We start from the raw sequence: 16,950 nt of genomic DNA, 5'->3' as shown, positions 1-16,950 counted from the left end.
ATAGTATATATACAAAAGATGAATTCTCCCTCCTTGAATTATAAAAGTTAAATATCTCCAATTTGGTTTAACTAATTTTTATAAAGAAGTGAATTGAAACGATACTATTTGGACATTGATTAGATTTACTACCTACAAAATACAAATTGATTATAATAATACTATAGTTATTCTTTAAATTAAAAAAAGGAATTTGTTTAAAACCGTGCACTTGCACGAATTTACTACTAGTATAATATAAATAATAATAGATAATAAATTGCAATAGTGAAATTCAAGAAACGTTGATAATGGCTAAGAATTGGCGCTAGAAAAGAAAGCAGTTAGTAGCTAATAACTGATTAGCAATGCTAGCTGTTACTTATGTGTAATATTATATAAGTCGGATTCTTCATATTTTTTAAAATCAACAAGAAAGGCTTGGTCAAAGGCTCTTTCTTTCTCTTCTCTTTGATCTCACTTTTTTTTTTATTCAATTTCCTGTTCTTGATTCTGTTTAGAACTTACTTTTTCTAGAGACATGGGTGAGATTGATCTAGCGGAAGAGAATCACAACAAAGAATTCATTGTCTCAAACAGCAACAGAAAATCTACTAGAAGAGAAGTATCTGTGAGGTTAGCTTCTTTGTTTAATTTGTATTTTGATTATAAATGTAAATCTAATTTGATTATAATTTATTATATCTATGAACCAAGCATGTTTAGATAATGAAAAATATTAGAGGTTTAATGCTTTTTATAAATATTAATTAATATTTTAGTTATTTTATTTTTATACTATTATTAGGATTTAAAGTTAAAAATTAATATTTCGTGTTTAAAATATTAGTCAAAAATATTGATAAAAGATAAATTTTATTAGTCATATAAGATTATTCTTAATTATAAATGTAAATACGTGATCATTCATGTGTTTATGCTATTTCTTAAGGTTATTTCTCGCGAGAATTTTTATATTTTTTAAATAAATATATTATAAATATATTAAAATTTTCAATTATTTATCTTTCACATACATTTTTTTTATTGAACACCTTAACTAGTATTTTTAGAATAAAATAGTCATTAAATTTCAAATTAAAACATTTGATTAAGTTTCAAATTATATTAAAATAAAATATGAAAATAAAATATTATAATTATTACTATTTCATTGTGGGTCATGATTCATGAATGGTGATAGACGTTGGTTCCAGAGGAAATTCAATACAATGAGACTGGATTTGGGAAATCTTTTTCAAGAGGTGCTAAAAGCACAAGCATCTAATTTTGTGTTTAGTAAATTAAAAAATTAGGAGTGCTTTTGAAAGCACCTAAGCAAAAGTTTTTTAAAGTTGGCTTATGTTTATCAAATTTTATTTATTTTCTCGCTATTATATTGCCATTGAAATCTTTATATATTTCTAACTTCTAATTCTAACCTTCACAAATTTTAACACAATCTTCATATATTTTTTATTTTTCAACTTAATCTTCACAAATTTCTTATGTTTCAACCTAATCTTCACAAATTTCAACACAAATACATCTCTATCACATATTAAGTATGAACTTCTATCTATTTATATTATTTTTTTGTGAGTACTAATATTGAATTACATACAAATTTTATTATTGACTAATGATAACTCTATATTAGTACAATTAAGTAAATATTTAAACTATTAGTCTCTAAAATTTGAGTTAGGTGATTTAGTATTTTTAATGATGATGTTTAGGTTAAATAAATGTTCATTATATAAAATTTTAAAGTAAAAAATTAAAGAGTTTATTTATTATATTTATGTTTATTATGAATTTTTTTATTTTAAAATTATTTTATTTTAAAATATTATATAAAATTTTAAAAAATTTGAAAAAATAAATTATTCTTCATCACAAACATGTTTATTATAATTTTTTTAAGTTTTAAGAGCTGTTTTACTAAATACAACAGTGGTACTTATGCTTATTAAAAGTCATTTTTAATTTGATTTTAACAAACGCAAGTGTTGCCGCTTTTAAATAGCTGTCTTTTAAAAGACAGTTTTTATAAAATATTTTCAAAAAATAAAAGCTTTATCAAACCAAACCTCAGTGTAATAATGTAAAGTTTTCTATTGCCACAAATTTCCAATTAAATGTACTAAAGTAGATGTTTTCTTCATTTGTTGTATGACCAATTTAATCTTTAATTTTTAGCATCTTACATTTCATTGACTATGATGATTTAAGGGTTGGTAATGATAAGATTATGAATGATGCGAGTGTTGACGATGAGATTACCAACGAGGTTGCTGATGCCAATAAGGAGAATGATGTGCGTGTTGATGATGAGGTTGTTGATGACGAGGAAGTTGAGGTTGAGAGGCTATTGAATCTTTCACACCCGAGTGATGTTTTCATTATATTCATTGCTGTGCTTGTTACTGTTCTTTCACTTGTTTTGAAAATAAGATTGAAGCTCCGTCCTAAACACACCCAGTGGAATTCCAAATATTTGTGGTTTACTGTGGACTACTTGCTATTAGGATGTCGAACAAAAGAAGTTAGAATAGGGACTAAGGGCAAGATTTTCAAGATTTTGAACTTTTTGCTCATTGTATGTGGCCTCATTTGCTGTACATCATTATTGTCAGTCATGTTAGTGCCATTGTTTTTTTGGATGATAATTGTATTATGGGGCTTTGTATTATTGATAACCTGTTGGGGCCTTCTCAAATGATTAGTAGATGGGGCTTTAGAGTAGGTTTTACCATTGTTCTTGGAGTTGAACAATCCACTTGAATTTTTAAATGGCTATATTCCTGTATATTGGGGTTAAAATTCCCTGTAAGTTTTTTTTGGACAATCTTCTGTTCAATTTAGTTTGTAGCTTTATTTTTTTTGGGCTTAGGACCATACACATATGTAAACCAAAAATAAATGCAACATTTGGAATCGTCTGCTTGCATTGCTGTTGCATGTGTTCATCTTAATATTCTTCGTTTCTGTTTGCTGCTTTTTTCCTAAGCCTATGCAAAAATAAGTTAGTTTCGGACTCGGAAGACTCAGCAATTCAACTTTATTAATTTATAATTGCTAGTTGCTAATATATAATAATAGAACCAAGAGTAGAAATTAGAAAGTCCTTATGTAGAACTAAAACTTTTTTACATTCTTTGCATTACGAAATGCTTCAACAACTGAGTTTAGAAAACGCATTCATTATTATGGGACAAACAGGGTACTATTGACAAGAGGCTTCAAATGAGGTGTTCCAAATTCTGCACATTCGAATTCCACGTGTTGCTTCCTGAAAAATATAGAGAGACACAAGAATTTGAGCATACATACATGACGATTAACAAGTGTAATACCAATGAAAACAAACATGGGGAAATGGGGAAATAAAACCTCTTTAATTTAAGAATTATTGACCTGACATTCTTCTAGTAAGATTGGAAGATAACTCTCACAATACCTAACAAGAACATACAAAAATTTCTTACAAGGCTATCATCTAGAGTGATACATGTGTTAATAGTAATGACAAGAAAGAAAAGAAGTGGAACAGCAGCACTTGTGAGCTAATTCATGACACTGCTGTACAACTATGTTGAGAGTTACCAAAGCAATACTTCTAAGCTTAGCACCTTCTTTACCCTGCAAGCACATGGGTGAGAAACACCAAAGTAGAAGAAGTGGACCATATATCATGGAGATTCATATATAAAAGCAATAACAGGAGTTTTATCCTACTAGATAAGATTATTAACTACGTATATGCATGTCCAATCATTGGAATTTTTGTATAAAAAATCACAAGACACTCATTTTTACACATAGCTCATTACATAACTAACAAAACTGAGGTATATACTATTGAACCGATCCAAGGTCTCTGACCGTTCAAATTATAATAATAGTTAAAAGTTAAAATAGAGTGATATTGAATCACAAAAGCATTAATTCTCACGAGCCTCAGCTACAAATTCAAAAAGAAAATAAGACAAGAAAAATGCCGATGAATAATAAACTATGCTGTAGCGATAACTGGAATCAGCTTAGTGTAAGATAATAGTTTTTACCTGAAGTATTGACAAATTTGTGTGTTATAACATCTGCATTCTTGTACAATGTTAAGCTGTCTGGAAGAGTAGTCTTTAGAAAAAATAGCATTGCCAATGCTGTTTGTTCCTAGAAAAGCAACATATATATGTCCTTTGAGACATTAGCATTTTATGTAATATATTACTTTACCATCATGTTTGTTGGTTGAGTTAATTAAGTGATTTCATAAAGATTAGTACACTAATATTTGTAAAATATAAAAAGTACTGCAAGATGAAATCTAAAGTGAAATGCGTGAATCACTTAAATCAGTGCTGATAGAATAACTAATCAATTTTTTACAATATAAAAAGTACTGCAAGATGAAATCTAAAGTTTTTGAAGAATATATCCTATATCCTGTGTTTTCATCAGCAGAAGTTCTTCTTGGGTATAGTTGTTTGCATCACTCCTACACAAAGAAGTAAACCCATCAAGAGCTCAATCCAACCATGCAAGACAACATAAAAAAAAATAATAAAAAAAGGAAGCAAAGAAACAATCACTGAACCAGCAATAGAAAAATAAATAAGCACAGAAAGTTAATATTCATTATTCAACAGTTTTTGTCTCGATCATCTTAAAGTAAATTCATCTTCGTTTCTGTTTGCTGCTTTTTTCCTAAGCCTCTACAAAAATAAGTTAATTTCCAGACTCAGAAGACTCAGCAATTCAACTTATTAATTTACAATTGCTAGTTGCTAATATATAATAATAGAACCAAGAGTCAGAAACTAGAAAGTCCTTATCTAGAACTGAATTTTTTTTACATTCTTTGCATTACTAAATGCTTAAACAACTGAGTTTGACTGCATCATTACAATTTTAAAACATTAGTGAAACACATTCACCAACTACACATCACTTAAAAGAGAAATTTAAGTATCAAAAGAGTAGTGACAACCAGAACTAATTGAAAAAGAAACAAAAATGCTACATCAACAACAGCATAATAAGTACATTGCAAAAGCAGAGGTTAGAGGCGTTAAGGCATTCTCTTCTATTCACAAACTCGGAATTAGAAGCAAAATAGAGTCAATAAAAAATGAAGCAAAATCCAGGAAAAAAAATACAAGGCCAAAAATAATGAAGAAAATTTCCAAGAGAGAGGAGCTCACTTATCAGTAACTCATGGATTTTCCCACACCCAATACAAATTCAGTGAAACCACTTCAAGCCTTCGCAAAATCGAAGATTCAAGTCTTCAAGTTGCTTGCAACACTGTCCAATGGCAGCCAGACCTTGATCTCCAAAAAAACAACCCTAAAAAATTCTCAGCAAATTATAAATTGCATTGATAGGGGGAAATCAAATCAGCGTTATTTGAATTGAAGTAAAACAGGGTGAGAAATTACCTGCAAGTCCAACGATTTTAAGAAGGTGCATTTGTAAGCAAGGAATTTCAAACTGTCGCTCGAGATGTTAGAGCACCAGATCAATCTCAAGCGCTCCAGCCTAGGAATGCCTTCGCCGAGAGCGGCCAAGTCGGCATTGGATAAGCAGAGTGAATCGGGATTAGTCTTGGTGGAGGAGATGTTGTCAGCAACGCAATGCACCTTAAGAGAGCGCCTTCCGGCGGAAACGGGAAGTGAGAGGGGAAGGGGAATGGAGAGGCGCTCGTCGATGTGGAGGTCGTGGGGATTGGAGAAGAGGGAGGGGAGGAGGTGGAGGAAGATGTCAGGGGAGGCGGAGGCACCGATTCGGAGGGTGGAGATGACCTAAGGCGGCGACGGCGACAGTTAACTTAGGGTTTCGGCGATGAGATATCCGTTCCCTATGAGTATCTTTTCACACTAACTCCCTCTGATCCCATTTCTCCTCTATCGCATTGTCCAACTATTAGTAAGAAAAAATTATTTTAATAAAAATAATACTAATATTAAAAATAGTTTCTTTTCATATTTTTAGTAGCATTAATAATTGTTATTATAATATATAATATTAATAAAAAATATATAATGATCACAAAACATAAATTAAAAAAATAATTACTATTGTATTATTGTCATTTAAAATTTGTCACTAAAATTAATTCACTGCAAGAAATTACCAGAATAGCGACAGATTTTTCTTGAAATTCGATCGCTAAAGCCTTAGCGACCGATTTAGGTGGTCGCTAAAACCATGGTCGCTAATCAGAAAATAGCGACCAACTTCGGTCGCTAAATGTTAGTGACCAATTTTAGCGACCGATTTGTTAACAAGGATACCAAACCCTTAGCAAAGAGTATCGGTCGCTAAATTGTGACCAAATTTTCCGTAGTTAAATCGGTCTCTAAGTAAATCGGTCGCTAATTTGCGACCAGTGTTTCGGTCTCCAATTCGCAACCGTTATTTCGGTCGCTAATTTGTGATCAACGTTTCAGTCTCTAATTCGGTCGCTAAATAGGGACCTGGATTTTAACAACCAACATTTCAGTCGCTAAATCGGTCGCCTAATTAGCAACCAAACATTTTAGTGACCAAATTTTCATGGCTGATCCTAACTTTTCAATTATCATTTTTACTAAAATTTTAATTTAAGCCATCAAATATTGAAAAATCATTAACAGAAAACCTACACCTTAACACATAAAAGCAAACAACACTTAAACAATAACCAAAATAACATAACACACCTAAACAATAACCAAAATAACTCATCAATTCAATATCATAGACAACACCAATAAGTAAACAACACTCTCAAATTACTAATTACATCATTTAAAGTCTATTAACTAACATCACAACTACAATGAAATAATCACTCTTCAGACGCATCACCATCTTCATCATTTAAATCTATTAACTAACTAGCATTTGCCATGGTTTCAAGTTCATCCACATTATAAAATTCAAGCTGTCCATTCAGGCCTTTCAATCCAGCAAGTATTATGAATCGACCAACAGGTGACCAGAAAATGAACTTACTCTAGCTGGCTGGTTCCCACCACCCAATTCAGGAACAAAAAGTGCAAGGATTGGATCAATTGGTGACCAGCTGAAATCCATCACACTTTCAACCTTTAAGGATTTCTTGTCAACAAGAGAGAATGTATCTGTCTCGTACACAGAGATTATATTTTTCCCTAGTCTTACAAAGTACTTGTCGTCCTTTCTTCCACTCCATCTAAAAGAAATATTATCATTCCAATAAGTTAATGATAACAATAGTAATTATTACTACTATCACCGTCACAAGCCAAGCCAGGAAAACAAATAATTACCTGAAAATGGGTCATGACACTCCTGCAACACCTCCAGTATCTTCAATAGCAAAATCATTAGCATTTCCCTTAAAATCTCTCATGACTTTTCCAGTTCTCACATCGAATATATTTATCACAACCCTCTAGAAGGTTAATTGGATTAGTAAGACAATGCCATAGAATCTGTAAGAATAAAATAGACACTAAAACAAGGAAATCTTACATTTGCATCTCGAGGATTGCTTGGCTCATGCCTACTATAGGTTACCAAATACTTCTCACCAGGTGAAAAATCAATAAGTTTAACCTGCAGTTGGTATCTTCATTGCTTAAGTAACAAGAACATAGCTCATATAATAATATTGCATGGATAAGGGCCAAAATTGACCTGGGGATGAGCATATCGCATGAGACAATTGAATGTTGTGGCACCTCCCCAAACTGCTGCTCCTTGCCTATGTATGGTTGCCAGGTATGTATCCATTGGAGACCATTGCACAAAATTTTCAGTCCAGAACTACACATGAAAGATACATTAAACGGCAGACAATCTCAAAAGCAAAGATAACTTAAAGAAGCGATGAATCATGCAAAAACTTTGACTACAACATCATATTATCATATTAATGAAGTAAAGGTCCCGAAAACTACTCACTGCACGCTTATAAACCAGATCAAGCTTCAAATGTCTTGCATCATTCTACAACACCTTAGTATCTGAGCCAGCACGAATCACAAACTGGTCTCAAGCTTTTGAGTCAGTCAGCCGATGTTAAAGATTTTCCTGCAACAGATTAGATAGCAAGGCTTGTAAAAGTAGAGGAATTTATTTATCGGATATTGATAATTGAAGATCGAAGAGTACTGTTAGTAATGCATGGTACAATATAAACCACAGAGCATAACATAGCTATGTATATGAGAGTTTAGAGTAAGGACAATGAAGAAAAAAATGTAATGCAAGATAAAGGAATAAAGGCACTAGTATCCTTATTTGTATACAATCTACACCTACAAGGGAAAATATTCTTAATATAACACTTAAAAAACCAAGCAATAAATAACATATAGCAAAGTAAAAAATACAAAATTTCTAGTTAGTAGTTGGGTTTAGCATATATTTTTAGCTTCAAATATCAAATACATTCACGAGGATTAAATGAAAAAAAATTAATCATACAGAATATCACAAGAATCTCCATACTTTTCAAAATCAGTTTAACACATCCATTAAGAAAATTCGAACAGACAATGGTTTGAAATTCAAATTGCCTCATTTTTACAACTCAAAAAGCATCGTGCATCAAACTACTTGCATTGAAACGCCCTAACAAAACGGGATTGTGGAACACAAACATCAACACTTACTTGAAGTGACAAGAGCGCTAATGTTTCATTCTACAACACTAACAAAGTTTTGGAATTATGCTGCTATACATGCAGTGCACATTATAAACAGATTGCCAAGTACTTTGTTACAAAATGCATCACCATATCAAATTTTGAAAAATAAATTACCATCAATTGAGTGTTTGAAAGTTTTTGGGTGTCTTGCATATGCATCTACCTTAATGGCTCATAGAATTAAATTAGATAAAAGAGCAAAAAAATGTGTATATCTTAGACACAAAATTGGCGTAAAAGGGTACCTCATGTATGATCCTTCAACTAGAGATATCTTCATCTCTAGAAATGTAATTTTTTATGAGAACTCTTTTTCCTTTCACACTATCACAAAGTCTAATTTAGGTACTGCATTGCATCCAACACCCACTCCAATGCACTCACTTTCATCACCTTTGACACAGCTTGATCCTTTTGACATGTTAACCCGTAATGCACCACCTGACTTTTCATCAATAATATCCAGTCCGTCCAATGCATCACCTCACTCACCTCATCACTCCTCAACACATATTACATCTCATGAAATCTAAAATTATTTTGCAATCAATAGTGATGCAACTGCTGACACTATTGGAGGATCACAACTTGATGTCTTATGTTCGAATCTATCTCACAGTGCTCACCCTAAGCAACGACATCCTCTTAGAATGTTTGAAAAGGAAAGGAGTTCCCCTTCATACCTAAGAGACTTCCATTACATGCTTGCATCTTCTAATAGCTCATCTAACTCCAATTCATCACCAATGAGAAGATATCCTCTCTCTCAGGTAATTATTTCTCTTTGAAACACAAATCATTTGCATTAGCTGCATTCATGCATTTGGAACCAAAGACCTATGATGAGGCTGTTATGGGTTCAAACCAGAAAGAAGCAATTAACAGTGAACTTTCTGCTCTGGAAAAGAATAAAACCTGGACTCTTACCAAACTACCTGTGGAAAAGAAGGTAGTGGGGTACAAATAGGTGTTTAAACTCAAGCTCAACCCTGATGGTTTTGTGAAAAGGTACAAGACACGGTTAGCTGCCCAAGGTTTCTCCCAAACACAAGGTGTTGACTACAATGACACATTTAGTCCGGTCGTTAAAATGAATACTTTTAGAATAGTGATGGCCATAGCAGTAGTCAAGAATTGGAATTTACATCAATTAGATGTAAATACAGCTTTTTTACATGGTGATTTGGATGAAGTTGTTTATATGAAATCCCCTCTGGGACTGTACCTTCCGGAACCAGATCTTGTGTGCAAGTTAGATAGATCATTGTATGGATTAAAGCAAGCCTCAAGACAATGGAATACCAAATTGGCAGCTTCACTCACAACAGCTGGCTATCGTCAATCCAAGCATGATTATAGCATGTTCACTACGCTTTCTGTAACTGATTTCACTGTTATCCTAGTCTATGTTGATGATCTTGTTCTTGCTGGTGATGACTTAGGCAAAATTAATTGGATAAAGCATTATCTGCATGATTTGTACAAGATTAAAGATCTTGGAGAGCTAAAGTACTTCATTGACATGGAGGTTGCGAAGTGCAAAAAGGGGATTGCAGTGTGTTAACGCAAGTACTGCCTAGACCTTCTTCAAGATTATGGGATGTTGGCTGCCAAACCAACTTCTACTCCCACGAATACACCACTCACTTGTCAAAGGAATTTGGAATGTTGCTAGCTTCTAATTCAGAGTATCATAGAATCATTGGCAGGCTCTTGTATATCACAAATACCAAACCAGAAATTAGCTATGTGGTTAGTAAGTTGAGTCAATTTCTTGACTGTGCCACAGACAAACACTTTGAGGCAGCCTTGAGGGTCCTCAAGTATGCCAAGGGAGCACCAACAAAGGAACTGTTCTTCTCTGCCACAACAGATTTTACTCCATCTGGCTTCTCAGACAGCGATTGGGCTACCTGCCCATATTCTAGAAGATCAGTCACTAGGTATTACTTTTTCTTAGGGACATCGATTATATACTGGAAGAGCAATAAACAAGATACGATTACAACATCTTCGTGTGAAGCCGAATACAGAGCTCTTGCATCAGCCACAAAGGAAGCTCAATGGCTAGCCTACATGATGAAGAAACTTCAGATAGAGCAGCAGAAGCCGATAATCATTTATTGTGATAGTCAATCTGCATTACACATAGCAGCCAATGCAGTGTATCATGAACGAACCAAGCACATAGAAGTTAATTGCTATATTGTGAGGGAGAAGTGGCAAGAGGGGGTCATCAAATTGTTACCAATTTTCAGCAGTGAACAAACAGCAAACATCCTAACTAAAGCACTGGCACCAAGCATGTTCAAGTCATGTGAAAGCAAACTCGGACTATTGGACATCTATAATCCAAATTTGAGAGGGGATGTTATTTGAGATGCATTACTTAGTTAGTTAGTTAGAGTAATTGTATATTTAGTTAGATGTTAGAAGTGACTAAAAGGTTTTGACTCTTGTGTGTAACTGGTAACTTAGAAAATTGGTAAATTAAGGAAAAGTATAGGGTACCAACATATTACCTGCCAACTTCTGCCAACTCTTATTTATAATTGTGTTTCATGGAAGTGTGTTCGTAGATGTGTCTAATAATTAATATATTTTAAATACGTATATAAAGAGACACATCCAGAAAATATATCTATAAAGACACTTCTATTAAACACAGCTATAAAAAAGACATTTTTATTAGACACATCCACGAACACACTTCCATAAAACACAATTATAAATAAAAGTTGGCAGAAGTTGGCAGATATGCTGTTGGTAACGTAGCGAAACCGGTAAATTAAATAGCTTAGCAAAGTAAGTGCTATAAGTAGGATACTGTTCATTTCTATAATTAGTGAGAATGCTAATTTTGAAATGTTCAATTTCATAGTGGAGATTCTCTTTCAACTTCTTCTCTTTGTTCTCTCTTCTTCTAACATCCTTTCTGTTCCCTTTGTTCTCCTTCTGCATTCCTCTTCTCTTCTCTTCACACCTGAACTCATATGATAGAGATTATGAGAGTGCTTTACCTTCAACCATAGCTCTTTATCAATAACTTCTTTTTAAGTTTGTGTAAATTTTTGTATAAATTTTTGTATTTTTTGTTTATCTTATACTAAATTTTTTTTGTCAATAAAAATCAAATTTTATATTTTTAAGTCATAAAAATTTAATAGTATATAATAAATTATTTTTTTAAAAATCTTAAATCAATAAAATTAAAGAAGATATATGAATGATTATACATTTGATCCTAGTTACCCAATCTTAGGTAGCGTTTGTTTTTGGTATACATGTCCATCAAAACATAGACACGGGAGTACACAGGAGTACATGTATGGTGTTTGTTTAGTGAGATAAAAATGATGAAAGACACGGGAGTACACAAGCATGTATTAAAAACATGTATTTTGTATCTCTCTAAAATGTTGAGACACTAATTTTTAACTTGAGGCACTAATTTTTTTATAATTTTTTGTCATGTCTAACTTACCAAACAGAATATAAAATTAGTATCTTCTTATGTCTATGTATTCTTATGTATCTATGCACCAATTTTTTTTTTTTTATCTAATTATTGGGTTAAACTTTCTAAACATTTCTTAACCCATATATACAGAGGACGAAATGGGCTTCCCATTTGATGGGCTTGTTTTGTTTTGAATGAAAAATCTGACCAAAAGTAAAGACCAAAAACTTGCAAATAATTGGAGCCTCTTCTATGTAATTCATGTCTATTTGGTGTGGGTTGGGCTTTCTAACAGCCCATTAATGAACAAAAACTAAAACGTTGCAAATAATCCACACCAAAAATAAAAGCTGCAAATGGATCCACACCAAAAATAAAAGTTGCAAATGGAAAGCATTGTAACCGCAGGTCCGCCGCTGAGGATTTATAGGCTTCTTCTCATCAAGCAGTACTGGGGTTCAAAACCAAGGAATACAAAAAATAGAAATTCCTTCTAGTGTGTATAAAAAAATGTAGACGCTATAGAATTGTCCTAAATTTAACCAACTTGGGTTGGTCTCAACTCATTCGTCCGCTTAAGCAAGCGTCGAGGGTTTGAATTCGCTACGGATTAGTCCTTTACTCCTTAGATTGAGAGATACCGTGGGTTAAAAAAAATGGTCCTAAATTTAAACCAAACCAAGTCAAGAATAAAAATTATACATATAATTTTGGAAGACCAATAATTATTAATTTAATTTAGCGCACAAAAAATTATGATACCTTTCAAATTAGATTAACATTTTCAGAACTCGATTAATCCCTACTTTGAGTGCAAGTCCTACTTATATTATATGTGGCATTATATTAACCTCAATGGATTCTTTTCACCATGGCGTTTTTGCAGATTGAGAGAACAACAACAAGAATGGCTAGACCTAATACAACCCCTACAATAATGGCAATTGATTTCCCCACTTGGTCCTCATTCGAAGAATCTGCAACATACAAATTAAAAAAGAAACAGATATTGATGATTAAATGTTTAAAAACAAAACTTGTTCCTAATAAACAACTTGTGAATTTGACACCAAAACAACTTAGTGAATTTGACACCAAAAAAACATTTTGAATTTATTGAAGAGTTTTGCAAATAGTATGATAAAAAAACATGAATTAGTATATGGCAATTCAAAATTTCAAACCAGAGAAAAAAATAAAGAATTTTTCAGTGTTCTAGATTAAAAATTACAAAACAAAAACAGAAAAAAAGGTGTTGAGATTCCATGTATAATATCATTATTTTTAATAAAAAAGTGTAGCTTTTTTTTAAGACAACTTCAGGCTGAATGCAGGGTCCTGAACTGTATATAGGTGAATATACATTATACAAAATAAAATCACTTTAAAGGCAATAAATTATTAGAAAGTGTATATATTCAGATAGAATTGCAGATAGAGGAATAACGGTGTGCATTTCCAGATAAAGCATAAAAAAAAAGGTTTAAAATTAGAGAATAATTTTGTTACAAGTAAAGATTACGTTTTGACTGTTTCGTTTGACAAATTGCTAGTGAAAAATTACTTCAAAATTAGTGGAGTAAATAATTTTTTTAAAATTTGAAGAGGTAAATATATGTAATAATTAACTTGTTGCTAAGCTAATTTATATTATTGATTGCCAGTTTAGAATATTATACTTAATAATTATTTTTAGTTACTGTATAAAAATATTGAATCTTTTTTTGTTGTAACTATGTATATAATAAAATAAAAAAATAAATATTGTGACTTTTATGTTAATAATGATATTTTTTATAAATTTATACAAATATATAATATAAAAAAATCATATTAGAATGACATTATCATTTCTTCATAAAATATTATCTGAATTTATATTCTACTTAAATACTATTAAACAACATATTAATTCAATTTAAATAATATCCACATCCTATGCAATAAAAAAAAAAATCAAAATATGAGTTAATCGGATATCTCTTATATATCCAATATAAGCACATAGCATTTCAACATTTAGAGTTTAATTAGTATTGTCAGAAAAGATTGAAGAATGAAAAATTAAAAATTAAAAGTGCATTTAGTTTTTATTTTCATATGTTTTGTTTTTAGAATTTTATAAAAAAATAAAAACAATAAAATTATATTTTTATTTCTTATTTTCACTGTAAAAAGTATAATTAGGATCAATTAAGATCAGCTAGTATCATTTATATTTATATAGCGTATTTATGTATTTTATTATAAAAGAACCTGGGAACTAGCAACGGAGTCAGGAGTTGTGCTGTATGACGAAGAAGAGGATATTATGGCGATCCTTCAGCAACAGAACGAAGAAATTACTCGTAAAAAAAGTTGGCGAAACAAAAAGCAAAAGCAAGGCGGAGCAGACCCAAACCATACAAAAAGGTGTGCAATAATTTATTGAAATAATTTTTACATCTTGGAATATTAGGGGGTTGAGGGAGATGGTAAGATAAGGATGATAAAGGACTTGAAAAGGAAGTTTAGATTAAGCATGCTAGGCCTGGTGGAGACGAAAAGACAGGTGGTGACTAAATTTGATGTACAAAAAATTTGGGGAAGTAGTTGTGCGGGATGGGATTTTGTGGAATCTAATGGTGCATCTGGTGGGTTACTGTTAATATGGGATGATGATTTTTTTAAATTAAGAATTAGCCACAAAGGGGAGAGATGGATATGTGTTGAAGGGGAGCTGCTGCAATATAATTTTAATTGTGCTTTTATTCTGGTATATGGGGAGCATTTTAGACAAGAGAAACTGGTTGTTTGGGAGGAGTTAAGCTACATAGCCGGTCTATGTCAGATTCCTTGCTGTTTCATGGGGGATTTTAATGAGATTGTACAGGTGGAAGAAAGACGGAGTGCAGTTAGATTATCCCTGTCAGCTGAAGACTTCAAGAGTTGGATAAATAACATGGATTTGGTGGACTTGCCGATTATAGACTGAAAGTTCACATGGTTCAGAGGTAGTTCCTGCAGTCGTATCGACAGGGTTTTGGTTAGTTTGGAATGGATTGAAAAATTTTCAGAGATTCGATTACGAGGGGGTCCAAGGGGTTTGTCTGACCATTGCCCAATTATAGTGGAAGGCATGAGGCAGAAAGATGGTCCAAGGCCTTTCAGAAGTCTTGACTCGTGGTTTACACATGAAGGATTCCTAAGGATGGTCAAAGATGAATGGAGAGATTTACGTGAGACACAGTTCACAGAAAAATTAAAGGCTATGACAGCTCCTATTGGAAGATGGCATAAAGAAAATTTTGGGGACCTGGATAAGAAAATCTTGAAGTTTGAGGAAGAGATCAAGAAGATTGATGATATGGTGGGTGAGGGCGTTTATGATGGAACATTGGAGGCAAGAAGAAAAGCGTTAGTGTCTTGCTGTGAGAAGTGGTATGTAAGGAAGGAGCTACATTGGAAGCAGATGTCGAGATCTAGACATGCTAAGGATATTGATAAGAATACAAGGTATTTCCACAATCTAGCCTCTGCAAGAAGGAGAAACAACAGGATTGATGTGCTTCTCATTAATGGGAGAATGGTAAGGAACCAAGCTCGTATCAAGATTGCGATTAGAGACTTTTACAAGAATTTATATCATCAGGAAGCGACTCCATTGGTGGGATTCAGGAACGGATTGGTGAAAATGATTGGTGAAGATGACGTTTTGGCTCTAGAGGTGCAACCGACTCGTGAGGAGATTAAAGAAGCGGTGTGGGATTGTGAATCAAGCAAGGCGCCGGGCAGTGATGGCTATAATATGAACTTTATAAAGAGGTGTTGGGCTGAAATTGGCTCTGATTTCACAGAGGCGGTGATGAATTTTTTCTTGACTTGCAAGCTACCGGCAGATGCGAACCTCACCTGGGTGGCATTGGCCCCGAAGTTCACTGGTGCAAAAGAAATTAAAGACCTGAAACCGATCAGTATGGTAGGTTGTGTGTATAAAGTCATATCTAAAATACTGGTAAGGAGGATGCGAGCAATCATGCCACGACTGGTTGGTGAGACTCAGAGTGCCTTTGTCAAAGGACGCAAGATTCATGACGGGCCCTTATTGCTTGCGAAACTGTTCAATGGATGAAAGCGACGAAGAAGGAAGGGGTAATAATAAAGCTAGATTTCCAGAAAGCATATGATAAAATCAGATGGAGCTTTGTGGATCTTATGCTGCAAAAGATGGGTTTTGGCCAAAGATGGAGGAATTGGATTATGGAGTGCGTAAGTACGAGCAGTATGTCAGTGTTGATAAATGGTTCGCCATCAAAGCCATTCAAGATGGAAAGAGGCTTGCGACAGGGGGATCCATTGTCTCCGTTCCTATTTGTTCTGGTTGCTGAAGTTATGCATCGGATGTTCAGGGAGGCGGTGAGAAATGGGCGACTTTCGCCGTTATTGGTGGGTAGAGATCACGTCGAGCTGTCACATCTTCAGTTTGCGGATGATACTGTCCTGTTCTGTCCACCGGAAGAAGAAACCATAAAGAATTACAAGAGGATCATGTGTTGCTTTGAGCTCATGTCAAGTCTGACTATTAATTTTGATAAGTCCAGCCTGATTCCTGTAAATTGTGATGATCAGTGGATACAACGTATGTCTCGAGTGTTGGGCTGTAAGGTGGCTTCTCTTCCAGTGAAATACTTGGGGATTCAGTTAGGGGCGAACCCGAGATTGGTGAAGACTTGGAAGCCCATTATAGACAAGGTGGAACAGAAACTGAGCGTGTGGAAGTCCAAGACTCTAAGTAAAGCTGGTAAGCTGGTACTGATTAAATCTGTTTTAAATAGCCTGCCAGTC

The 16,950-nt window shown here is 33.3% G+C and overlaps 1 protein-coding gene and 1 long non-coding RNA gene across 4 annotated transcripts; one reads left to right on the top strand and one right to left on the bottom strand.

Moving 5' to 3' along the window:
- Window positions 1-3,026: 3,026 nt before the first annotated feature.
- On the bottom strand, window positions 3,027-5,918 carry LOC112752213 (uncharacterized). 3 transcript variants are annotated; one of them, XR_011874282.1, is made up of 6 exons: window positions 5,427-5,918; window positions 5,190-5,334; window positions 4,050-4,483; window positions 3,589-3,624; window positions 3,376-3,442; window positions 3,027-3,274 (listed from the first exon to the last, which is right to left on the bottom strand). It is a non-coding gene; the product is annotated as an uncharacterized lncRNA (long non-coding RNA). The 3 variants fall into 3 exon arrangements; XR_003176679.2 differs by lacking the exon at window positions 3,589-3,624 and having other exon boundaries at window positions 3,400-3,442; XR_003814200.2 differs by lacking the exons at window positions 3,376-3,442; window positions 3,589-3,624.
- A 4,413-nt stretch (window positions 5,919-10,331) lies between these two features.
- Window positions 10,332-11,045, top strand: LOC140177397 (secreted RxLR effector protein 161-like). Its single transcript, XM_072210489.1, has one exon. It carries the CDS (start codon window positions 10,332-10,334, stop codon window positions 11,043-11,045), a length of 714 nt encoding a protein of 237 aa, XP_072066590.1.
- Window positions 11,046-16,950: the final 5,905 nt, after the last annotated feature.

This window comes from Arachis hypogaea, chromosome 2 (genome assembly GCF_003086295.3).
Source record: "Arachis hypogaea cultivar Tifrunner chromosome 2, arahy.Tifrunner.gnm2.J5K5, whole genome shotgun sequence".
NCBI classification, from domain to species: Eukaryota; Viridiplantae; Streptophyta; class Magnoliopsida; order Fabales; family Fabaceae; genus Arachis; species Arachis hypogaea.
The sequence above is the reverse complement of the archived record's forward strand: the minus strand, read 5'-3'. Positions and strand labels throughout refer to the sequence as shown.